This window comes from Cryptomeria japonica, chromosome 7 (assembly GCF_030272615.1).
Source record: "Cryptomeria japonica chromosome 7, Sugi_1.0, whole genome shotgun sequence".
NCBI classification, from domain to species: Eukaryota; Viridiplantae; Streptophyta; class Pinopsida; order Cupressales; family Cupressaceae; genus Cryptomeria; species Cryptomeria japonica.
Window position 1 is genome coordinate 7,527,646 of NC_081411.1, and position 27,132 is coordinate 7,554,777.

Below are 27,132 nucleotides of genomic sequence, written 5' to 3' on the forward strand. Positions count from 1 at the left end.
AATAACTTTGCAGAAAAGATTGCTAGCAGAATTAGCATAAATGTGAAGATGAGATTAGAGGCAATAGGAAGTAGAAGCAGAGAGCAAGAAAAGAGGAGAAAAGAGATTCCAAGCTGAGGTCAGTGATTAAAGAGAAGAGTGTAGAGGAAAGTTGTAGAGAACAAAGTAAGGTGAATAGAGAAAAGGGTGTAGCAGCCGAGCTGAGAGGTGTGCAATGAAATAACAATAAAGTAGGTTGCAGAACAAGGAGAGTGAGATAAAGAGCATGTTCAGAGACTAAATATTTGAGTGTGTAAAGCCAATGCAAAGAGCTAGAGAAAAAGAGAAGAGATAAGAGTGTAGAGGATCAAGCTCGTGAGAAGAAGATAATCAATAAGGTGTTACAAAACCTCATTTGTAACAAAGTGCATAAATTATATTTGTTTATATGTTCATTGTATTCATCTGAGTGGGTGCTCAGATTAGGGCTTGGTGCCCATAAAATTTGTAATCAATTTATCATTGTGAGGTTGGATTGTACCAATAGACTTGAGCAAAATTTCGCACTGAGGTTTTTCCCCACCATAGGTTTTCCTCATATCTCTGGTGTTATGTGCTTCTCTTGTGTGTGTGTGCATGCAAATGAGTTGAACATCTCTACCCATAAGTTTCTTGATGATTTGTAGTTAAAGCTGGTTGCATGTCTTATGTTATTAATGTTTTAATTATTTAGATAGTTCAATTTTTTTGACTACCATTGATTCACCCCCCTCTTAGTGGTCCATTTGCGTTCTTCAAAGAATATCATATGCATACCCCTTTTCTTTAGAGTGTTTTATATATTTTGCAGTTCTAGTCTTGCATTCATGGTTTCCTCTTCCTCATCTGCTTAGGAAAGATCAATTGTTGATGCGTTCATCAGTCATGCCAAGACCCTAACATCAAGCACACCCTTGTAATTGTATGAACTAATTAAGGCTAGACATTGCCGAGCATTTCTAAACTATCCATAGATAGAAGGGGTAGATTTAATTACGTCTACAACAGAAAAATGGGAATAAGGTACTACACGCTCAAGCACAGGAATAGATGGGGTGGTTATGGGTGCACGAGGAGGCAAGGAAACTATAGGCTGAGATGATGAAGAAGCTTACTCCTCTATCTTGTATTTATAATATGCTTTATATAACAAATCTCCATGGGGAGTCATGGGCCCAATTGGAGTAGGCCAAAAATGATCTAACAAAAACCCCCCACGGGCAATCAGTGGCTAAAATTTAGTGTCTTGGACAAAGTGCACCATGCCCTTGTGAGGAAACTTTTGAAATTTATGGACAACTAAAGGGACTGCTTCTATGACGATTAGCTAGGGATACCTATATTAACCCAAAATAGGTGGGATACAAGAATTACAACAAAGTTGGTGGAGACCACTTTGAATCCAACACAGAATGTCAAAGTGGTATTACTACGAGGCGGAACAAAAATCCTATCATGTGTACAAACAAAGGTACCCATTGATGAACAACACTTCCTCTGTAATGACATCAACTTGGCATGTGGGATCTACCATCACACTTGTGATAGTGTAATTACTAATCTTAATTGGGATATATAACAAAGTAGGCTCCCTTCTATAGGGAGCATCCATAGGTATGAATGATATTTCTTTGTTTTTCATCTTCTGGCTAAGGGGTGAGATAGGAGTGATAGCAACCATGTTGATAAAGGGGCCACTGCCTGACTCAAGGTTTGATGATACAAAAAAATAATAAAGAGGAAGAATAAAAGATATAGAGGATGAAATAAATCCAAAGATAAGAAATAGGTTCATGTTAGGTTCACCAAAATGTAGATGGGAAAAAGTGAACCACTCTGATATGTGGGTGAACACCAGTCGAGGACTCACTATTTAGTTTCTCCACTCAGGATATAGTATAAAGTACATAAGGTTGTCAGGTATCCCTTAAATGACACTAAACATATCACATAGGTCTTCTGATGTGACTTAATGATGCTTCATTTGAGGATGCATGCACGGGTCTTAGACGACAACATAACACATTGGCATCTTGTACAAACAGAGTTACAAAGTTTGCACATAAAATGAACTATGATAGAAATATGTCTAAATAGAAGAAAATAAGTAAATAAGAATACAAAAAGGTAAATGTGACAATCTATGAAGAAGTACAAGAGAAAAGGAAGGAGATACAATCTTACAATGGGTTCATACTTGAAGTTTCCAGCTAGCTCCTACAATCCACTCAACAACTTCCAAACAAGGTGAACAAAGACGAAAGGTTGTGGTTGTGTTCTAGAGGCCTACAATAGTCAAATCCCCACTTTGCACCAACATAGATATCCAAGATAGATAGATGTGATAATAATGAAAATAGTAGATAGAAGATACAACAATGATAATGGATAATATGCTATAGAGATAGTAAGAGAAAGGGGAAGAAGAAGATTCCCCTTCCACACCCAAAGTGAGAATCTTTCGAGATAAAGAAGAAGAAGAGGTTGGTCTTCCGTAAAGAATGATAATAGTAGCAACATGTGAGAGCCAAGTATGTAATGAAAGAGAGCTTCCAAATGAGCATGAATAAGGATAGATACAAGAAGAAAGTTGGAGCAGCAGGGAGAATGATCGAATGAGCAATTAGAGACGAAAAATGAACTTCAAGAGGGAACATAAGCATGCTAGGATGAAGGCAGATGTTAGTGGATGTGCATAGAGGTGTTAAAAGCATCTTCCAAGTGCAGGCATAACAATCAATTGACCACCTTCAGGCTATCACATTCATGAGATGCTAACATGGTGCATGGACATCCCTACAGTGCACTAGTGTCTACAAGTCAAGTAATCAACATAGTAAGAAAAGTACAAAGTGAAGGCTGACATTACAAGTGAGATGGACAAAGGGACAGGGCAATCAAGGAGATCTCTAGAATCAACATAAACTAGAGGCACTTATGTAGTGTAGAATTACACGAGGTGTAATTTAGAAATCTACATCTCCAACACCTTCTTCCTCAAAGTCTCTAATTCCTCAACCGTGGTCCTATAATTGACATAATTACACTCTCTCTCCCCCTAACCATTTGTCAACCTCTTTCGACATTGCATCTTGGGTCAAGTCTAAAGGTTCATTCTGTTTAGATTTGTCACTAGTTGGGTTGTCTGAATTTTGTGCTTTCCACGCGTTGTTCTCATCCTCAACTTCATCCCCAACTTTATCCTCATTTTTAGTAGCTTCCTCCTCCTCTGATTCTTCATCATAGTCAACTAATTTCTTGCCTCTAGTTTTGTTCATCGTATGGTCGACCAACCTATTTCAGTGCCTACAAGCGCTTTCGCTCTTACCATCTTCTTTGTCACCTTCCTTATCACTAACCACTTTTTGAATTATGATTTTTTACTTTTTAGCTACGGGTGAGGGTCTCTGGTATTTCCTTTTATTCTATGTGTCAGAGGTAGAAGTAGGGAGAGTATCTTTGGCCTTCAATTCTAGGGTGGGGGCAATCAGGGAACTAGGGCAAGAAAGGGATTTAACAAAAAAAATTAATTGGCATTCTTTTATTTTTTGCTATTCCAAGGGGAGTCAATAATTATAGTGGTGGGGAGAGATTAGAGGACAAGGCTTCAGGGGCTTCAGAGACAAAGAGTTGTCTAGGCGAACAAAGGGACAGGTGGAAATGGTATGAGTGCAAAATTAGGCCTTAGTGGAGGGGAAGAGGTTTTTGACCTTGGAGGGGAATAGGTTTTTATGTCCCTTATTATATCTTTTTTTCTTACCCCCTTTTCCTTATACTACTTGATTACAAAAGGAATAATTTTTAAAGGAATCATCCACGAATATATATGTTATTTTCTTAATATTTCTACAACAACCTTTCAATATAAGGCTTATAGGGAATCCTACTAATATCCATAGTTAAATTATCACATGAATCAAGTAGTGAGCAATGCAAAATAAAAACATGTATCATCTTCATTCAATTAAACATCAATTAAAGCTCGTTGAATAATAATCAAGTCACATGCATTAAGATTGTGAGCTATGTAGCCTCCTTCCTTCATTTTTAATTAATACACCTTCTTCTTAGTAAATACTTTGTTTATAAAACTTATTCTATTATATTGTACCTATTTTATTTTTAAACTTATGAGAAATAGTTTCTTTCAATATACAGGAAAATAATTAGAAATACATAACCTGTTAGTTTTTATTTTCTTCATATTAAGTGTATTTCAATATTCATCCTTTTTGTTATTAGGCTTTGTAGTTTTAATTAGCACAGTTTGTTTACCCCTCTCTACCAAAAGATCCTCCATCTCCAACTTCAAAAGTTTAACACGTTCATTGAAAAAATGAAAATAAATTTTTGGATTCAATGTTAGTTAAAAGAAAATGATCTTAGTACAAAAAATATAATAACATAAGAAAAATATCCAACTCTTCTTATAGCCAAGCTAAACTTAAGATTTGATACTAGATTTAGGTTTTAATATGTTCATTGATGAGACTCTCCACAAGGGGGAGAAAATGGAATAAGAAGAGTAGGGTTATGGACAATGAAAGCTTAGCCCAATTCTTCAAAGAGGATGAGGAGCCGATCAAGCTTCATGTTGGTTTTTGCTCATTGTAAATTGCCAGACCCTTATAGTGAGGTTTGTCTTATGCTAATAAATTCTTTTACCTTAGAAGAAATATTTAAAGTTTATTATTATTACCATCTTCCTTTTCTTAACCATTTTCAGAAAGGATTATAGGCAATAGAAAAATGACAGAATAGATGAATTTCCTTTGCTGATACGTCTTATGATGATAATGTTTGTGGTGATACTTTTATGACACGTGTTAATATTGCTTGTGATGTTTCATAATTGAATGATTAAAGTGCCTCTTTTCATTATAGCACAATTATTGAGTAAATTATAGAGTCCATTAAAGACGATGGTGGAGAGGTGTACCTTAGAGAAGACTTCTCATAATTCATGAATAGTGGTTCACAATAACTTATTTGTCATAAGCATGAATTGTTGACCTAGTGTTCATTGTATCTAAAGGATGCTCATAGGGTTGAAGCTTTGACATTTCCTAGGGTTTCACCCAACTTAGTACTACTCAAACATAAGTGTGCTTAACTATGGAGTTTCCCTTATGATCAAGCCCACATAACTTGCTAACTCATTTTTTGCCCTTTATTTCCTCATCCTAATTTCATTAAGTACATGTTTTACAAAATTCAATGTTAGGTACTAATATTTAAAGTCATTCATTTCACCTCTCATCTTTCAAGCATCCTTTGTCATCCTAGATGCATTCATGGAGTGACTAATAGTGAAACACTAGGATTTGGTGTACTATAAGGAATCGATGTTTAGATTATCATCCTAGGAACATATTCATGGTTAAGGAATGTTGTCCTTGATCTTTTGCCCATCTTAGTTGTTGTTGAGCTAAGAGAACACATCCCATTTCAACACAACAACAATTCTTTCAGGCTACTTATAATGCAACTAGTTTTGGATAACAAAAAAGACAAAGAAAAGGAAAATAAGGCAAATAAAGAGTAGTAGGTACACTCCATCTTGACAAACACTAATTTGACCCAACTTTGTCGAGTTGATCTTTCATAGAAAAAAATATTTTTTAATCCTAATTTTTTAATATTCTCATTATAATTTTTTATTATCTAAAATATTAATAATGCAAGTTTATATAAGATATTAGACACTTTTAATTACATAAATAAAAATTTCTTTTAAATCAACATTTAGTACTTCCTATTATCTAATATCCAAGCTTACAATGCGTCTGATTAATAATCTTAAATAATTTGTATGTATATGCTTCTCAATAAGTTAAAGTTTTAAACAATATTATCCATTTACAAAAATATAAACAATTTAAATCCAACATAATCGCACAAACGGTAAATTGGTAGAGTCACGAAAAGTTTCAAGCGTACATAAAAGCGGATACCCTGCAACCCTGTGCCATTAGTGGTCCCCAATAGGCGGAATAATTCTTATAGTGGCGGACACAATTACGCTTTCTCTAATCGACATTCTTGGGTGAAAGCTGAGCCCAATTTTCCTCACCTTTGGCAGCTGCTGCTACATCTCTCTTTTCCTTCAACTTTCCCTCGTCGTCTCCGAGAAGAATATCATACCCACCCCACTGCATTAAAAGCGTTTCATACATTTTGCAATTCTAGTCCTGCATTCATGGCTTCCTCCTCCTCCTCATCTTCTCAGGAAAGATCAGTTGCATCTCTTAAACTATATGATGCCTTCATCAGCCACCGAGGCCCTGACGTCAAAGAAACCCTTGCTAAACAACTCTATGACCTTCTTAAGGAAAGAGGGTGCCGGACATTTCTAGACCGTGAAGAGATAGAAGGGGGAGATTCTATTACGTCTGCCATTAAAAATGGCATATGCTCATCAGTTGTGCAAATAGCAATTTTTTCTAAAGGATATGCGTTGTCCTCATGGTGTTTAGACGAGCTTGTTCTTATGTTTCAACAGACGGATGCCCTCTTTATTCCTGTCTTCTACGATGTCCAGCCCTGGGAGCTACGCCACATCCAGAACAACAAGAAGTCACAGTATGCTGCAGCGTTTCGTGATTACGAAAGGAAAGGCAGGTATCTCGATAAGTTGGGTGCATGGAAAGAGGCCCTCGCACGTGCTGCAGACATATCTGGTTATGAACTTAGCCAGTATCAAAAGTAAGATTACTATCATTTGTTTTGTATCGATTACGATTCATCATGTTTTTCCTTTTTCTCAAGCACATGACACTCATTTTAGCTTTTTAAAGAGGTTTTCTGGTCTTGGATTTCAGAGATTTGTGTGAAAAGATTGTGTCCCGTGTGCTGCAAGAAATGGGAAAGAGGAAACCGTTACATGTTGCGAACTATCCGGTTGGACTTGGTAAGCTAGTCCAAGATTTTGAAAATTCTTGTTCGGAGACAGCGGGGACGGTAGGGATCTTCGGACTGGGGGGGTCTGGCAAGTCCACCCTCGCAAGAGAATTTTTTAACAGGAAGCGTTCAGGCTACGATGAATCATGCTTTCTCTCCGATGTGAGAGAATCACATGCCAATAGTGATTTGCACTCCTTGCAAAGCCAGCTCTTGAAAGATCTCTTTCACGATAAATGGGATCGTAATAATGTTTATGAAGGAATAGAAAGGCTGAAGGATAATTTGAGTAGGGTAGAGGATATGGATTTGCATTTCCTTATAATTCTTGATGATATTGATCATCAAGACCAGTTAGATGCCCTCATACCTAAAGGCATGCTAACATGTAGCAGCCTGGTAATTTTAACAACCCGTGACCAGAGTATGTTAAGGGATGCAGATATCCATTATAAGATGAAGGGAATGGATAAGGATGATGCTAAGGAGCTCTTCTGTAGCCACGCTTTCGGTGTTGAGGGGTGCAGATATCCACCCACTGCATATGAGAAATTAATTGAAAGCTTCGTGGAATTCTGTGGAGGTTTACCCCTCTCACTCATAGTTTTGGGCGCCCATGTTTATCGTAGGGATGAGCATTATTGGGAGCAAGAATTGGAAAAAGTTCAGAAAATTCAGCCCAAGGATATAATGCAAAGACTCAGGATTAGCTTTGATGGTCTGGACGGAGAGGAGAAACAGATATTCCTGGATATTGCTTGTCTTTTCAATAAGAAACGAAAAAGGAATTTGAAAAGTAACGCTATAACAATCTGGAAGGCATCTGGCTGGAGCGCTGAGCATGCAGTTCAAACCCTGCAAGATAGATGCCTACTAGAAGTGAGCGGTACAGACGACTTCCAGTATTTTGAGATGCACGATCACCTGCGCGATTTGGGAAGACAAATAGCAGATGAGTTGAGCCCTCCTCGCCTGTGGCGACCAGAACTCCTGAGATCTATGGTATTCTCTTTTCACATTTTTTCTTCAATTAAAGTTATAGAAAGCATTTGAAAAATCATTTCAATTTATGTGTTATTATAATATTTTTGTAGCCAATCACACTTAACCCCGATCCTTATATGTAGGAAGCAAAAGGATTTCAACAAATCCTTGCAGAAACAAATGGCGGCAGGTGCTTCCATTCATTCGAGGATTCGTCCCTTGGAATTATTACTTTTTTTATAGCTGAGACTGATCTCCTGTGGCTTGAAATGAGGGGACCATTTTTTAACATTCCATCCTGGATTCTTCTACGGAAATTGCACTGTTTACATATTGAGTCTGTGCAAGAATTGTGGAGCACATTTCAGCAACAGTTGCAGACCTATACCCAGGTATTTTGCTTTTCTTTGCTGGAAATGAAGTCTACTTTCAGAATTTTTTTTTGAAGATCGTATACTTTCGAGAAAGTAATGTTGATTCAACATTTGTGTAGAATCTCAACAGTCTGAATATAGAAATAAACCATTAGGAACTTTATAATTCTTTCCACTAGATCCAACTAATATTAGATATAGAAATAATGACGCGTTGGATTCATTTATTTGACTACAAAGTGTGGTATTATTTTTCAATTGCATTAGTTTTTAAAAAAATTGAATTAATGAAAAAAAAAAATTACAAAGAAGAGGGGCACAAAGTCTGCCGAGTTAAAAGACAATAACAGTCATATAGAACAAAGTTTTCAGTCATACAACTACATAAACTGTTTGTGCAACATAAAACTGTCAAAGTTTCCAACCACACTCTTGTTGTACATACAGAGGATAACCAAGCTTGGCCAACAAAAGGACAAGCCATACGATAGCATGTATTGCAGCTATAATCTGAATTTAAAATATCTTTGAAGTTACCTGAAGCAAATGAGATCTTTTTTTATGCTGAAACATTTGAAACTTGATGTAATCCAAATAATAACTAATTGTGCTGCTGTACTTTGAAATCCCCTGTAATTGGCAACAAAGAGACAATTTGAAGCACAATATGGATGAAAAGGGTTTTGCTTCCATTTCTTAAAGGTAATGATTAAGTGTTTTTTTTGTTCTACTCATTTATTAAATATTAAAGAATTTATAAAAAAAATAAAAAAAATTGTTTTATTATTTATTTTTATTAAAAATTACTTGGATATATAAAGTGTTTTATAAGTATAGTTTGACAAACAATGATAATAGTGACTTATGAATAAATATAAATTTATATATTGAATAAAATCAATTTTTAAATAATTATAATTTGAATAAATATATTTATATAAATTGTTTTCAAGATGATAATAGTTTTTTAATTTATATATATACACATATACATAATATAGAATTTAATAAGTTATTAAATTTGTCATATAAATATTTTATGAATTTGCTATTTTATTTTGATACAGTGTAATAGATTGGGTACAAAATACTTTTAAGATTGAAAATCAATATTTAAGCTCGACTCTAACAAAAATATTTTTAAAATTCAAAATCAAAATCTTAACTCTTTATTCAATAACAAAAATATTTTTAATAGTTTTCAACTGTTCAATCAATATTTTGTAAGTTATATGTTTGAATGTAATTCATTAAATATAAGTCTAATTTCTTAGAGTAACTGTCAATGCCAGGCCACTTTCCAATTGAGAAGGTTATCCATTTGGTGCAGTAATTATTTGGAAAAGCTTCCAGATTTAATAGAAAAGTTCACTCACTTGGAAGAATTGGATATATTTCTTTCAGAATCTAGCACAGATACAACATCCTTCGTCCAATCACTTGGACGACTTAGTAAGCTTAGATCATTGAGCTTGGCGTGTATGAACTTCGACTTCAGTGAGGAGCTGGACCTGAGCAAAGGTAATGTGGATTCTTCTACAAGCAGCCGCATGGATAGCCTTGAAACCATACGCCTTGCTAATCTTCATCAGACATCCAAGTTGATAATCAGTGGAGAGATGTGTCCCAGACTTCGAACGCTTAGAGTTGACCAGCTGGGAAATCTAAAAGAAATGGAATTAAAGCATCTAAAGAGACTGAATACACTGAGAGTGGAGAGCTGTACAAATTTAGAAACAATATCAGATTTATCCACTGTATCAGGGCTTCAGTTTCTTAAAGTGAGTTCTTGTTTCAAATTGGAAACAATATCAGGTTTATCTAAGCTAACAGAGCTTCAAGTGTTAAAAGTACACAGCTGTTGGGTGTTGAAATCCTTGCCGACCCTTGTAGATCTACATAGTCTGGAGGAAATAACGATTGTTGGATGTGTTCAACTGCAGAGACTGAATACTCTTCGACTGTGTGATTGTTCCAATTTGAAATCGTTGCCGACCCTTGCGCATCTGCCTCGTCTTGAGACAATCAAGATCAGAGGATGTCCTCAGCTGCAGAGTTTCGAAGGGGTGGAAGAGTTGCCAGGATTGAAAAGTCTGCTAATTGAAATGCCCGAGGATGGATATTTTGCATGGGTACGAAATTGCATATGTGGACTGAGGGTAATACTCCTACTTGTCCGCGCAATCACTGACTTTGAGTGGAAAGAAAGTTAATCTACTGTGGATAATGACTTTTCCTTTTGCGTAAAGTGGGAAAATAAATGCTCTGCTTTTATTAAGTCATATTTTAAAATTTATGTTTTATCTTTAATGTTTTTATCAATTATTTATAATCTTCTCTTTTTAAGCTGGTATTTTAATTGTTTCAGAAGCTGTCGGTAAAGAAAATCATTTTGGCACAGAAGTCAATGGATAGAGCATCGTCCAAATTGAATGCAAATTTCTTTTCTAAGGTGATCGGCGCCCAAGCAGTAACTGAGATAGACAGAGGAAAGTATACACTGAAGATTGAAAGCTCATCGAGTGCAATCACTATATATGCTTTGCTTGTAACACCGAATTATGGTTATATAACATTTGAACCATCGACTTGTACTTTTATAACATTTGAACCTAAAGACAAATTTTTGATATCCGGTGGAGGTGGAGGTGGAGGTGGAGGGGATATGCTAATTACAGTTTTACTCACCCAGCATCATAGTGAAGGTAGACTAGATGGTAATGTCACAATAAAGAAGGGGTTTAAGGCCACAGTGAAAGTTGGGGAAGAGGGTAAAGCCTTAACTGTCTTTGATAGATTATACAGACCAAGAACAAACTTGGCAGCATATGCTGCGGTAAAGCGAAAACGAAAGCAAAAGCATTGAAAAGTGTGATCAATTTGTTTTGACTATTTACTGTCAAAAGCTCGTCATCTTTGTTTTATTGAAGTATTTGATTTCTAATATTTTGCCTGTGGAACTCTCTTCTTTGTTTCTAAAGTTTCCTTAATCATTGTTGTATGGGATCTTTGAAACTGGTTCTAGCATACATTTTTCTTTTTTCTTTTAATTTTTAATTTTTAAAATAAAATTTTGTAGTTTAGATTAATTATGTTGGGAGTGTTCAAATAAAAATTTCAAAAAGATTATTTTTTTATAAATTTAAATTATAAAATATTAATTTAATGGTTACTATTAGATCAATTTTAAGTTTTTTTTTGTGATAACATTAATGAGCTAGGTGGCTGCAGCTCTAGTAGTTTCTTATGCTTCATTAGCTGGTTGTTGCAGTTGTTTGTATTTTGTATTGTAATGAGTTTCTAACTTCTATGTTTAATAGTTGGGTTGTTTCAACTAGTTGTATATGACATCTTTAGTTGCTGATTTGTTTTAGTTAACTGTAAGTCTGCTTAACTTGCTAGTTTTGTGATGGTATCTTGATAGCCTTGTAGATTTTTCTTTCATCTACAATCCTTTTGGGATTGCTTTTGATTTCCTTACTAATTTTTTATTATTTTTAGCTTTGATCAATACAAAATTATTTAGTATATTATTGGTTTAGCTATTATTTCAAATGTGTTGTGAATTTTTAAATTTGGTTTCTGAAAAATTCTCTCATCCATCATTTTCATGGTGAATTTATAAAGTTGGCTATTGAAAAACTCTCATCCATTGTGGTTGGGACCATCAAATGGTGAAAGATTATGTAGACTTTTTTGGGAGAAAAGCATATAACATTACAAAATATTTGGGAGATATTTGAAGGTGTTGTACATGTGCTATTCAGTGATTTTTTTAGTGGCTAATATTCATCAATTGACTATTTTTAAAAAATTGAAAATCAAAATTTGGCTAATAGTTCAATTTTTTAGGTGACCTAAATCGCCACTTTTTTACAAAATTTTATTTTAGTCCTATTTAAATTGCCAAAGAGTTTATTTTACTAAATTTTTGAACTCAAAGATTCACCAAAATATTCAATACATGATTGAATTAGATTCGTCAAAATTTTATAATTTATTGTAAAAAATTAAATTAATTTGCCAATAATACATCATAATTATTAGTTACTTTACAGTTTTATCAACAATATTTAGTTGCCAACAATGATTCAAAATATAATCTAATGTCCATCATTGCATTCCATGAGGTAAATTGTACTTACAAGTTGTAATGCTCATGGGGGATTGAGTTGTTTTTCAATTGTTGACCTCAATGGAAATCAATGGTGTAAAAATGATTTTGGGCTCCATGAGTATTATACATTTTAAGTACATTTTATATGACAAAATACAAAGAGGGCTATTAGACTAATTTAAATTAATGGAAATAACTAAATAAAGCAGTGTGTACCCTTTAAATTCATTATTGACTTCCACCTCACACCTCTACTTTTCTACAAGATTAAATTTTTTTGTAAGGAAATTATTCACAATAGTAATTAATGAAAACTAATATTATTTTCTAAGATTTGCCAATATTTTCTACCCAATTATTTTGATGTAAAAAAATCACCAATAAAATTAATACTTTTCTCTTAAAAAATTAAAGATTCGCCATTTAAAATTATAATTTTTATCCAAAAGAAATAAAAATTTGCCAAGATTTTATATTTTTTTTTGAGGGGTTTGTTAAAGTTATCATTGGTGCTATTCTTGCTTCTGATTTTGCTTGTGTGTAATTTTTCGCATCAGCGTTTGGGATCACACTCTATTGTTGTATATTTTGTAAATTTTTGTCTTTGCTATATGTTGCTTCTACAACTAGTTGCAATTTTAGTTTTTGAAACTATATTTGATGGTGCTATGTATTCTGAAATTATTTGTTGCTTTCTTCAAGTAAAAAAGAAAAAGAAAGAAACACATTACAAAATGTTGGAGGAAGCCTCCTTGAAGCACACTATCCACAAAAAATAGAAAAACATTGCAATCATCTTTTGAACCCCATATCTCAAAATATTAATTCACATTGATGCATTTTATTTTATAAAATCAAATAAGAAGATGAAGATTCTTGCATCAATAAAAATTAATTGATTAATTAAATGTTGTTGAGTATTGAAATATAAAATAATCAATACATTTATTTTTATGAAATCAAATAGGAAGATGATGATTCTTGCATCTATAAAAATTAACTATCCAAGTATTGACCTTTCAACAATTGTACCTTAATTTGAACTTTTCTACAATATTTTAAATTTTTTTAAACATAATTTTGGTCCTTGTAGACTATTTTTGAACTATTATTGATGCTGTACAAAAAGAATGTTAGGAACACAAACACAAACACAAGACTCAAGAGTCAAACATTAATGTTAGTATCATAAACGAAATACGATCCTAAACAAGCATATCAAAAGAGATATCAAACATTTAATGGAAAACATGCAAAAACAAAAGAAAGATGCAAGACTCCTCCAAATGCTTGCCAACATGTTCATGGCTACTCCTCCCTTGTTCCTCTCCTCTCCAAGTTCCACATGAGTGTAGCCCTAAACTTTTTGCACTACTATGGAAGTTTTATGGAGATTCAAGATTTATGTAAATGATTAAAAGATGCAAATTGCAAACAAACTAGATATGAGAAAGCACCTAATTAAGCTATATTGATTTTAACCAAAATAACAATGTAGATTATGATTTGCTCCTAAAATGCTCTCTTAAATTTCACTATAGATTAGATGCATACAAGATTTCTGGATTTGGAATGAAGGAATGGGCTCTATTTATAGGAAAAATAGAGAAATGGATGGTTAAGATTGAGTAATCTCAACAAGGGCCGAGATTGATGGGTTTATGATCTATGTGAGGGATTTCAACCCAATCCCAAGATGACAAATGTCAACATGAGATGGCTTGAGAGGAGAGGGAAGAAGAATTAAATGCTTCAAATGACATGAAGGTTAGCTTAAGCATTAAGGTTAGGCTTCAGTTGAATAAATAAAGTCATTATCCAATGAATAATGTTTTTATCCAATGGATAAACTCTTGTGCAAGAGTTGGTGAGGATAACCATGGTCAAAGCAATAAATGCTTGAAGAAACCCATGAGTTAAATGGAGGTTGAGTTAGAGGGAAAGTCTCTAACCATGTGGGTGAGTTGAGTTAACCATAAATGGTTATGTAAGAGCCATAAATGGTCATGCAAGTGACATTAATGCTCTGGAAAACTTTAGTGGTTAACTTGTTGAATACATAAAGCATTTAATGCTTTTCAAAGACTTTGAGGCTTTGAGAAGTGACTTCAAGTTGCTTAGAAATGTGACAATATTTAGGAGATGGATTAGGCTAATTAGGAATGATTAGAAGAATTTAGAATGGGGTTAGGATGCAAGTGGGTCTGGTGGGTGAGGGAAAATGGGATTTTAATTAAAACAAAATTCATTATTTCAACTAAATAGGTGCAACTTGCATTTGTAGGAGAATGCAAGTGGGGGGTAATTTAGGGATTTAAATAAATGTTTTAATTATTTATTTAAAAGAGGAAAGGGGGTTAAATTAAATAAATGTGCTTTATTTAGTTAATTGATTTTGATTGTGGCTTAACAAATTAATTTAATAATTCAATAATTTATTTAATTAATAGGAGAAGGGGTTGAGGATGAATTAATTAAATATATTTAATTAACTGATTATTAAGTGTTAAATAATTAAATAAATAGTAAATATTCATTTAATTAAGTGGACACATTTATGTGACTACATTTGCCCCTCTTTGAGACAGTGCAGTTTATCGCGTTGTTTCAAAGAAAGAAAAATATGTGCGAAGAAATATGCCCCATAAATGTTAATTTAATGGGTGGTATGCCCCCACGAGAGATGGGCTGAATTTTTGAAAAATCGGGCTATCTCTCGAAAAAGAACAAGAAGTGGAGGGGAGGTAGAAGAGAAGAAATTAGCAATAATGGTGAAATAATGGGAGAAGACATAGTGAATATGGAGAAAGGGGAAGCCAATGAGTACCCTTAGGTCATGCAAGAGATACCGTGCAAATGCGGTGTTGTGCTTTTGATTGATGCTATACAATTGATCAAAATTGGTTGGACAATCTAGTGCAATCAGTGAAATTGCCCTGGTTGAGTCAAAGTGTGACAGTTGACGTCAGTTGTTCACTTGAACAGGATAAAGTCTGAATAAGTGAATCAAAGTGACCTGTTGTGACTTAGACAATTGATGTAATTGCCCGATGAAGTCAAGGTATCTGAAGCAAAATACTCCTTGAGACTTAGACAATTGATGTAATTGTCTGTTGTGATTGTGTTTGCGTTGTAGGTGTTTATGGTGAATCATAGCAGTCCCGTTGAGACTAGGTCATTATAATAATTACCTGTTGTAGTCTAGGATTGTCATAATCGATTACCTGTTGAGATCCGAAGATACTTGATCAAAAAGCATTTGTTGATAGTCTAGGTGTGTGTGAGTCGATGTGCCTACGTAGACAAAGTAACTTGCTTGGCTTATAGGATGACCGAGGATGGGAAGTGTAACCCCTCCTGTTAGAGATGGATGGTGATGAATGTGGCTTGATTGGATTGATGGGACATGATGTAGGGTATGTGATGTTGATGATCGAGATGGGGAGGGTGAGGGGGGGGATTCAATGTTAGATAGAAGGTATGGAGGACCTATTCCTATGGAAGAAGATGAGTAAAATAGAGTAGCCATTGTCATTACTATATATGAATGATATGCAGCAATATGGATGTATGGATTGGTGGAATGCAATGAAATGTAATATATATAGATGAGATGGAATGATGATTCATAGAGTATTCATAGTGCTATATTTTCCTCATCGAGCATGCTAGTATCGCTCTTAGCTGAGGTAGCAGGAACCAAGTTTGGAGCATTTCACCTGTAAGAAATCATTTATAATAAGTTTCTAATGAGTTTCTAACTTCTATGTTTAATAGTTGGGTTGTTTCAACTAGTTGTATATGACATCTTTAGTTGCTGATTTGTTTTAGTTAACTGTAAGTCTGCTTAACTTGCTAGTTTTGTGATGGTATCTTGATAGCCTTGTAGTTTTTTCTTTCATCTACAATCCTTTTGGGATTGCTTTTGATTTCCTTACTAATTTTTTATTATTTTTAGCTTTGATCAATACAAAATTATTTAGTATATTATTGGTTTAGCTATTATTTCAAATGTGTTGTGAATTTTTAAATTTGGTTTCTGAAAAATTCTCTCATCCATCATTTTCATGGTGAATTTATAAAGTTGGCTATTGAAAAACTCTCATCCATTGTGGTTGGGACCATCAAATGGTGAAAGATTATGTAGACTTTTTTGGGAGAAAAGCATATAACATTACAAAATATTTGGGAGATATTAGAAGGTGTTGTATATGTGCTATTCAGTGATTTTTTTAGTGGCTAATATTTGTCAATTGGCTATTTTTAAAAATTTGAAAATCAAAATTTGGCTAATAGTTCAATTTTTTAGGTGACCTAAATCGCCACTTTTTTACAAAATTTTATTTTAGTCCTATTTAAATTGCCAAAGAGTTTATTTTATTAAATTTTTGAACTCAAAGATTCACCAAAATATTCAATACATGATTGGATTAGATTCGTCAAAATTTTATAATTTATTGTAAAAAATTAAATTAATTTGCCAATAATACATCATAATTATTAGTTACTTTACAGTTTTATCAACAATCTTTAGTTGCCACCAATGATTCAAAATATAATCTAATGTCCATCATTGCATTCCATGAGGTAAATTGTACTTACAAGTTGTAATGCTCATGGGGGATTGAGTTGTTTTTCAATTGTTGACCTCAATGGAAATCAATGGTGTAAAAATGATTTTGGGCTCCATGAGTATTATACATTTTAAGTACATTTTATATGACAAAATACAAAGAGGGCTATTAGACTAATTTAAATTAATGGAAATAACTAAATAAAGCAGTGTCTACCCTTTAAACTCATTATTGATTTCCACCTCACACCTCTACTTTTCTACAAGATTAAATTTTTTTGTAAGGAAATTATTCGCAATAGTAATTAATGAAAACTAATATTATTTTCTAAGATTTGCCAATATTTTCTACCAAATTATTTTGATGTAAAAAAATCATCAATAAAATTAATACTTTTCTCTTCAAAAATTAAAGATTTTCCATTTAAAATTATAATTTTTATCCAAAAGAAATAAAAATTTGCCAAGATTTTATATTTTTTTTTGAGGGGTTTCTTAAAGTTATCATTGGTGCTATTCTTGCTTCAGATTTTGCTTGTGTGTAATTTTTCGCATCAACGGTTGGGATCACACTCTAGTGTTGTATATTTTGTAAATTTTTGTCTTTGCTATATGTTGCTTCTACAACTAGTTGCAATTTTAGTTTTTGAAACTATATTTGATGGTGCTATGTATTCTGAAATTATTTGTTGCTTTCTTCAAGTAAAAAAGAAAAAAAAAGAAACACATTACAAAATGTTGGAGGAAGAATCCTTGAAGCACACTATCCACAAAAAATAGAAAAACATTGCAATCATCTTTTGAACCCCACATCTCAAAATATTAATTCACATTGATGCATTTTATTTTATAAAATCAAATAAGAAGATGAAGATTCTTGCACCAATAAAAATTAATTGATTAATTAAATGTTGTTGAGTATTTAAATATAAATAATCAATACATTTATTTTTATGAAATCAAATAGGAAGATGATGATTCTTGCATCTATAAAAATTAACTATCCAAGTATTGACCTTTCAACAATTGTACCTTAATTTGAACTTTTCTACAATATTTTAAATTTTTTTAAACATAATTTTGGTCCTTGTAGACTACTTTTGAACTATTATTGATGCTATACAAAAAAAATGTTAGGAACACAAACACAAACACAAGACTCAAGAATCAAACATTAATGTTAGTATCATAAACGAAATATGATCCTAAACAAGCATATCAAAAGAGATATCAAACATTTAATGGAAAACATGCAAAAACAAAAGAAAGACGCAAGACTCCTCCAAATGCTTGCCAACATGTTCATGGCTGCTCCTCCCTTGTTCCTCTCCTCTCCAAGTTCCACATGAGTGTAGCCCTAAGCTTTTTGCACTACTATGGAAGTTTTATGGAGATTCAAGATTTATGTAAATGATTAAAAGATTCAAATTGCAAACAAACTAGATATGAGAAAGCACCTAATTAAGCTATATTGATTTTAACCAAAATAACAATGTAGATTATGATTTGCTCCTAAAATGCTCTCTTAAATTTCACTATAGATTAGATGCATACAAGATTTTTGGATTTGGAATGGGCTCTATTTATAGGAAAAATAGAGAAATGGATGGTTAAGATTGAGTAATCTCAACAAGGGCTGAGATTGATGGGTTTATGATCTATGCGAGGGATTTCAACCCAATCCCAAGATGACAAATGTCAACATGAGATGGCTTGAGAGGAGAGGGAAGAAGCATTAAATTCTTGAAATGACATGAAGGTTAGCTTAAGCGTTAAGGTTAGGCTTCAGTTGAATAAATAAAGTCATTATCCAATGAATAATGTTTTTATCCAATGGATAAACTCTTGTGCAAGAGTTAGTGAGGATAACCATGGTCAAAGCAATAAATGCTTGAAGAAACCCATGAGTTAAATGGAGGTTGAGTTAGAGGGAAAGTCTCTAACCATGTGGGTGAGTTGAGTTAACCATAAATGGTCATGCAAGAGACATTAATGCTCTGGAAGACTTTAGGGGTTAACTTGTTGAATACATAAAGCATTTAATGCTTTTCAAAGACTTTGAGGCTTTGAGAAGTGACTTCAAGTTGCTTAGAAATGTGATAATATTTAGGAGATGGATTAGGCTAATTAGGAATGATTAGAAGAATTTAGAATGGGGTTAGGATGCAAGTGGGTTTGGTGGGTGAGGGAAAATGGGATTTTAATTAAAATAAAATTCATTATTTCAACTAAATAGGTGCAACTTGCATTTGTAGGAGAATGCAAGTGGGGGGTAGTTTAGGGATTTAAATAAATGTTTTAATTATTTATTTAAAAGAGGAAAGGGGGTTAAATTAAATAAATGTGCTTTATTTAGTTAATTGATTTTGATTGTGGCTTAACAAATTAATTTAATAATTCAATAATTTATTTAATTAATAGGAGAAGGGGTTGAGGATGAATTAATTAAATATATTTAATTAACTGATTATTAAGTGTTAAATAATCAAATAAATAGTAAATATTCATTTAATTAAGTGGACACATTTATGTGACTACATTTGCCCCTCTTTGAGATAGTACGATTTATTGCGTCGTTTCAAAGAAAGAAAAATATGTGCAAAGAAATATGCCCCATAAATGTTAATTTAATGGGTGGTATGCCCCCATGAGAGATGGGCCGAATTTTTGAAAAATCGGGCTATCTCTCGAAAAAGAACAAGAAGTGGAGGGGAGGTAGAAGAGAAGAAATTAGCAATAATGGTGAAATAATGGGAGAAGACATAGTGAATACGGAGAAAGGGGAAGCCAATGAGTACCCTTAGGTCATGCAGGAGATACCGTGCAAATGCGGTGTTGTGCTTTTGATTGATGCTATACAATTGATCAAAATTGGTTGGACAATCTAGTGCAATCAGTGAAATTGCCCTGGTTGAGTCAAAGTGTGACAGTTGACGTCAGTTGTTCACTTGAACAGCATAAAGTCTGAATAAGTGAATTAAAGTGACCTATTGTGACTTAGACAATTGATGTAATTGCCCGATGAAGTCAAGGTATCTGAAGCAAAATACTCATTGAGACTTAGACAATTGATGTAATTGTCTGTTGTGATTGTGTTTGATTGGTTGATCAATTGATAGTGTTTGCATTGTAGGTTGTTTATGGTGAATCATAGCAGTCCCATTGAGACTAGGTCATTATAATAATTACCTATTGTAGTCTAGGATTGCCATAATCGATTACCTGTTGAGATCCGAAGATACTTGATCAAAAAGCATCTGTTGATAGTCTAGGTGTGTGTGAGTCGATGCGCCTACGTAGACAAAGTAACTTGCTTGGCTTATAGGATGACTGAGGATGGGAAGTGTAACCCCTCCTGTTAGAGATGGACGGTGATGAATGTAGCTTGATTGGATTGATGGGACACGATGTAGAGTATGTGATGTTGATGATCGAGATGGGGAGGGTGAGGGGGTGATTCAATGTTAGATAGAAGGTATGGAGGACCTATTCCTATGGAAGAAGATGAGTAAAATAGAGTAGCCATTGTCATTACTATGTATGAATGATATGCAGCAATATGGATGTATGGATGGGTGGAATGCAATGAAATGTAATATATATAGATGAGATGGAATGATGATTCATAGAGTATTCATAGTGCTATATTTTCCTCATCGAGGATGGTAGTATCGTTCTTAGCTGAGGTAGCAGGAACCAAGTTTGGAGCATTTCACCTGTAAGAAATCATTTATAATAAGGAAAAAATGACACTCCATTTTGGTTCATACGCAAATGGTCGAGGTATATGCAGTAGTGAATAAGCCATAGTGATCCATGACTCGATTTTGCATATGATCACATATCTTAGTGAACTTCCCAAGTAGACACCATTTGTACATGCCCTAGAGCTTCATTGGAACAATTCGCAGATAGTAAACAAAACGATATTTAGGAACTATCTCGACTACTCTAATCATGTGTGGATATTCCAGAGTAGCGTAGGAACTTGATATGAATGAATAAATAATGAGCAAACTGACCAAGTACTTGATAGCTTAAACAAAATTTTCTTGTCAAAGAAAATGTTACCATGTCTTTGTTTTGTAAGGAAGGATGCATCCTTGTTAAGACAGTTATGTGTACCTATTTTGATTGATCAGTTGATTTGATAAGTGATCAATATGTGGGTAGCTCAAAATGTTTGTTTGGTGTCTTTTGCGATGTGTATGTACAAAGAATAATATATGTTGCAACGTTTTTGATTGATTTTTTATGTTTTATCATGTTTTTGGATTTTGTGAGTGTTTTGAATGTTTTTGAATTTTGTGGGTGTTTTTTAATGTTTTTGGTATTATTTCCAGCCAATGTTGAATGAAGAACTCAATGAATCACAAGTAATATAGAATCCACTTCCATCAATAAGTTAAGAGTATCCCCCCCAGTTTAGACATCACTATGAAAAGCAGGATGCAAGACACATGAAATACTAACCCTGATTGCAAATCAATAACAAGCCATGGTTTGAATGATGGATGCAATGGATGTGATCGCAACAAGTTTGAAAGACAATGGCGCCATAGCTTTTACAAGTGGTGCCTGTTTGCCAAGTTTTCACTATCCTACTTACCCAAGGTGCCACCATAGTGGTTTTCACCATTTGGATAAATGGTTTTTCTTTACTATTTTCTTGATTTTTTAAAATTTTCTTCAAGACATTTTTCTGAATGTTTTTGGTGTTTTTCTGGTATGTAAGGGAGTATGATGCTCTGTATAGCTTATGTATGAAACCATTTGAGGTGCATCTTGTTGATTGGATCTTCTAGTGGTTCCCCTTCAAAATTTGCCAACTGATATGCCCCAAACCCAAATACAATAGTGATAATATATGGACCCAACCAGTTTGATTCAAACTTGCCCTGATGTTCTCTATTTGGTTGATTACGAGAATTCTCCCTAAGATAAGATCACCTACCTCGAATATATGAGGTTTAACCCAATTATTATAGCTTCTTCTCATTCGTTGCTGATAGGCTTTGAGGTGGTTGTATGCATCTTGTCGCCTTTCATCAAGTAGTTCCAAGTCCTAAAGACGTGAGACTTGGTATGCTTCATCATCTATCAGATTGTGCAAGGAAACCCATAGAGATTGTATCTCAACCTCAATAGCAAGGATGGCTTCTGCTCCATAGACCAGTGAGTAGGGGGTTGCGCTTGTAAGGGTTAAATGCTAGTTTGATACACCCATAGTGCTGGATTTAATTGAACGTGCCAATCATGGCCAACATCATTGACCATCTTTTTTAGGATTCTCAATATGTTCTTATTTTATGCTTCGGCTTGACCATTGCCTTGTGGGTAATAGGGGGTGAAAAAGAAGTGTTGGATGTGAAACATCTCGCAAAGATCACGAACATCCTGATTTTTAAAAGGAAGACCGTTATGTGTGATGATGGACATGGGTACACCATACTAGTAGATGATGTAATTAAGGATGAATGAGGTGATTTGCTTGTCAGTGACTTGGGTAAGTGGAATGGCTTCGATCCACTTTGTGAAGTATTCGGTGGCGATAATGATAAATTTATGGCCGTTGGATGAGGATGGATGGATTTTACCCACAAGGTCAAGTCCCCATTGACAAAAGGGCCATGGTGTTGTGATTGGTTGTAACTCATGTGCTGGTGCATGTATCCGATCTCCGTGAACTTGGCACTTCTTGCATTTTTTGACAAAATAGTAGGAGTCTTTTTCCATGGATGGCCAATAGTATCTAGCGCACATGATTTTCTTTGCTAAGGAAGGACCACTTGAGTGAGCCTCACAAATTCCTTCATGTACCTCTTCCAAGGCCTTTGTTATCTTGTCTTGTTCTAGATATCGAAGGAGAGTACCAACAAGACTTCATTGGTATAGGGTGTCGGTAATGATGTTGTATCGAGCGGTTTGGCAGATGAAGTTTTTTTGTTGGTTACTGGATTGGTTGGGGGGAAGGGTGTGGTCACGTAGGTAAGTTAAGAACTCACCGTACCATGGGGATTCAGAGCCAACTAGGTGACATATCATTTCAGTTTTGGGGATATCATACGCGGGGATCCAAAGTTGTTTTGCCAAGAACTCGTAGCATGTTGCATTTTGCGGAAGATCTAGGAGAAATGTAATTGTAGCCATTGTATCAACAACTTGATTCTGATCTTTGGGTACTTGCTCAAAGGTGATAGTTGTAAGTGATTCTTTGTAACTATCCACCATCCTTTTATATGGCATGAGCTTATCATCCTTAGTTTGGTACTCATCAGTGACTTGTCGGATGACTAACTGAGAATCTCCATATACCTATAGCTCTTTATGATGCCATTGTATAGCCAATCCGAGCCCTATGATCAAGTCCTCATATTTTGCTATGTTATTGGTGCATGGAAAAGTGAGCCTGTATGACTTCAGGATGCTGTCACCTTGAGGTGTGATGAAAAGAATACTTGCCCTCGAGCGATGTCTAGTATATGAGCCATAAAAGTAGAGATTCCAAGGTTGTGTAGCTGTGATCATGAAGAACTCTTCATCTAGAAAATTAGAAACAAGAGGATAGTCACCTATGATGGGTGCATCGACCAACTGATCTGCAATAACTTGCCCCTTGATAGCCTTGCGGTCCACATACTCAATGTCAAATTCACTTAGAATCTAACCCATTTGGCCAAGCGGCTTGTCAATGTTGCCTTGTTGAGTAGGTACTTGAGTGGATCGATTTTAGCAATGAGTTGTACCTTGTGTGTCAGCATGTAGTGTCTCAGTTTGGTGGCTGCCAAGATAACTGCTAGGCAAGCTCGCTCAATAGGTGTGTAATTGAGTTCATAGCCTACCAATGTGTGAGAGATATAGTATACAACACATTCTTTTCCTTCTACATTGTGTTGTGCCAACAGTACTCCTAATGTCATATTTGTAGCTAAAATATATAGTAGTAGAGGTCTACTTGGATCTGGTGGGATCAACAACGGTGTATTCACCAGGTAGTCTTTAAGCACTTGGAATGCTTGCTAGCACTTTGTATCCCATTGAAAGAGGATATTCTTGTGTAAAAGATGTGTGAAGGGATGACACTTATCAACCATTTGTGCAATGAATCTTTGAATTAATTGTAGCCGCCCTTGTAGTGTCCTTTACTGACTGATGTTCTTGGGAGGTGGCATGTCCATGATTGCTTTGACATTTGCTGGATCTACTTCAATTCCTTTTCTTGAGACAAAGTATCCTAGGAGCTTCCTTGAGGTTACTCCAAAGATACATTTCTTTGGATTAAGATGGACATGATATGCTCTAATTTGTCGAAGATTCGACCCAGTGTTTCTAGATGACCCTCTCTTGTTAATGATTTAGCTAGTAAATCATCGACATAATCTTCCATTATAGTGTGCATCAAGTCATGAAAGATGGTAGTCATAGCTCTTTGATAGGTTTCCCCTGCATTTTTCAGACCAAATGGATCATGTTCCAATAGTAGGTTCCCCATGGGCATGTGAAAGCAGTTTTATGTTGATCTTTTGAAGCAATCTTGATCTAGTTGTACCCTAAAGGGCAAGTGCAAGGTAATGAGTCACAAATTCACAGAAGTCCATGCATTGGAAAACACGCTCTTAAAAACGGGGGCCCGTTTTCAAAAAAAGGGGCCTCGTTTATGTTTCGGTCTCCTGAGCCGAAAGGTAACGGGGGCTCAAATTGAAAATAAATGGGCCCCCGTTTTGTTCTAAAACAGGGGCTCACTTTTAAACAAAACGGGGGCCCATTTTTTAAAAACGGGCCCCCGTTTTTGAATCAGATTTTACCCTTTTTTTTCCACAAGCTGCCCTTGTTTGAAAATGGGGGCTCGTTTTGTGGAAGTTGATTCCACAACCCACCACTTGGCTCGAGATTAGGCCTAGGATAGGCCTGGGATGGCCACATTTGAGACATGGACCTACAAATTCAAATCTCCATGAATGAAAGCACAAATATGAACTTTTGAAATAGTTTGTGCCTGTAATTAGAGAATTTTTATACAAAATTAAAACCCATTTCAGATTATACTGTCTAGATTCTAAATATATAAATTTATTTAAAAATTAATTATTATAACTATTTTTCATTTAATTTATACTAAATCAGGTCCATAAACTTGAAATATTAACTAATTTTGTTAATTTAATAACTTTTTTATTTTAATGAATTTTGAAAAAAACATTATATGTCATCAATCTACACAAAAAAAAATTCTATTTTAAAAAAAAAATTAAAAAAAATGTTAAGTTTACGTTAAATTATGTGGGCCATACATGTCAAATTTTTAAAAAGATAATTACGGTCATTTAAAAATTAATTGAATTTTTTTTTTTTTTTTAAAAGTAAAATATGCTCATCAATCTTTAGTGTGTTACAAACCATTTCCCAAAATGGTTTGAGAAAATAATTTTAATTGTCTCAAAAAGTGTGGGTCGTACACATGCATGGTATGGTCCTGAAATGGACATTTTTAAAACATAGTTTTTAGAACTCCATTCCAAAAGTTATTTTTTATTATGTGGGTATTAAAATAAATTACATATTTGGAAAGTACACTCAGAGGGTTATCTTTTATATTACTAACTTTTTCCAAGATTCAATCTCCAAGTACTTCAAAATTTAAGCTCAAATGAGACAAAATCTGAAAATCAGGGAAAACACTTCCACTTTTTTGCCAAAAAGTGGACTCAGCTTCTTGCACTGGCCCTAAAAAACCATCCATGAGAAAGCATTGCATGACCTGTTGTGATATTGACAATCATGTCGATGTTTGGTAAGGGGATGTCATCTCTAGGGAATGCGTTGTTTAAATCTCTGAAGTCAGTATAGATATAGATTGCCCCATTTGTCTTGCCGATAGGTACAATATTGGAGATCCAATCCACATAATCGATTGGTCAGATGAAACCAACATCTAAGAGCTTTTTGAGCTCTGCCTTGACAAGCACAACAATCTGTGGGTGCATCTCTATGAGCTTTTGTTTTACCCGTTTAGCTCCTTGTGCCACGGTGAGGTGATGCATGACTAAATCAGGATCTAAGATAGCTATGTCTGCATAAGACCATGTGAAGTTGATTTGACGCTTCTGGAAGAATTCCACAAATTTTGGTTGTTCCTCTAGAGTTAGTAGAGATGCCAAATATATTTGGTGAGGAGTCTCAGGGGTCCCCACATTGATTTCTTTTATTTCTTCGATTAAGATTGTCGATCTCTCCTGATTTGTACTATAGGGGACAATGTCAAACCTTTCAGCCGTAGGCGCCTTAGAGAGGTTTCCACCTTTGGATATGCTCTTTATTTTTACTTTTTGGGGATCAACAAGTGCCATTGTGTGGTTTTCACTAGAATATCCATGTTTTATTGTGATGTTTTTGCAGCTGAAAGGTTTGGCATCTGCCCCAAAGTACGTTGCGCTATTAAGTTCAATGGCAAATCTAGCTTTGTGATCCCCACTTGGTATGCAATCCCATATTTCTAAAAATTTGATGAGCTCCTCATGGTTTTGGAATTGACCAAGACATGGGGGAGTTGGCTGGTTCCAGTCAATGAGTTCAGGGTGGATGATAGGAATGACCTCATCGATTAAGTTGAGTTTAGAGGAGATGTTAGTGAGGGTTAATATAGATGAGTGAAGTGCGTCAATGGTACTCTCCTTGTCAGGTTTTGGTGTCGGATTTGATGTAGGAACTGTGGAAGGTTCTTCTTACTCATGAAACCAAAAGGTTTTAATCCATGCCTCTCCATAAATTGGGATATCTTTACAAGGTGGTGGAGGGGATGTGTCTTCCTCGTTTGAAGTATTTAGGTTCACCGAATCAAATTCCCACTCATGCGAGTCGGACTCTGAATCACTCTCTAAAATCCGATTACTGTACCATGTTGGGATGTCTTTTGTATTGAATAGTGTATTGGTCACAGGTTTATGCACTTTTATAGGTGGGATTGATGGTGTTGTTGGTAGGATTATTGGTGTTGTGGATGCTACTACTGGGAGCATTAGTGTTGTTGGTATAGTTAGTACTACTACTGTTATTGATGGAATGATCAATGTTGTTGATGTTGCTACTGCTACAGATGGGACTATTGTTGTTGTGGGTATTGTTGCTAGTTCTAATGCTGCTATTTTCAGTTTCGTAGGTGCGGTTGG

General features: G+C 34.6%; 1 protein-coding gene across 1 annotated transcript; it reads left to right on the forward strand.

Annotated features, from left to right (window-relative positions):
* The first annotated feature begins 5,970 nt into the window (after positions 1-5,970).
* LOC131030838 (disease resistance protein Roq1-like) lies at positions 5,971-11,222 on the forward strand. The gene is made up of 5 exons (XM_057961763.2): positions 5,971-6,723; positions 6,840-7,920; positions 8,046-8,294; positions 9,569-10,435; positions 10,645-11,222. Exons 1-5 carry the CDS (start codon positions 6,218-6,220, stop codon positions 11,140-11,142), a joined length of 3,201 nt encoding a protein of 1,066 aa, XP_057817746.2. The 5' UTR covers positions 5,971-6,217; the 3' UTR covers positions 11,143-11,222.
* The last annotated feature ends 15,910 nt before the right edge of the window (positions 11,223-27,132 follow it).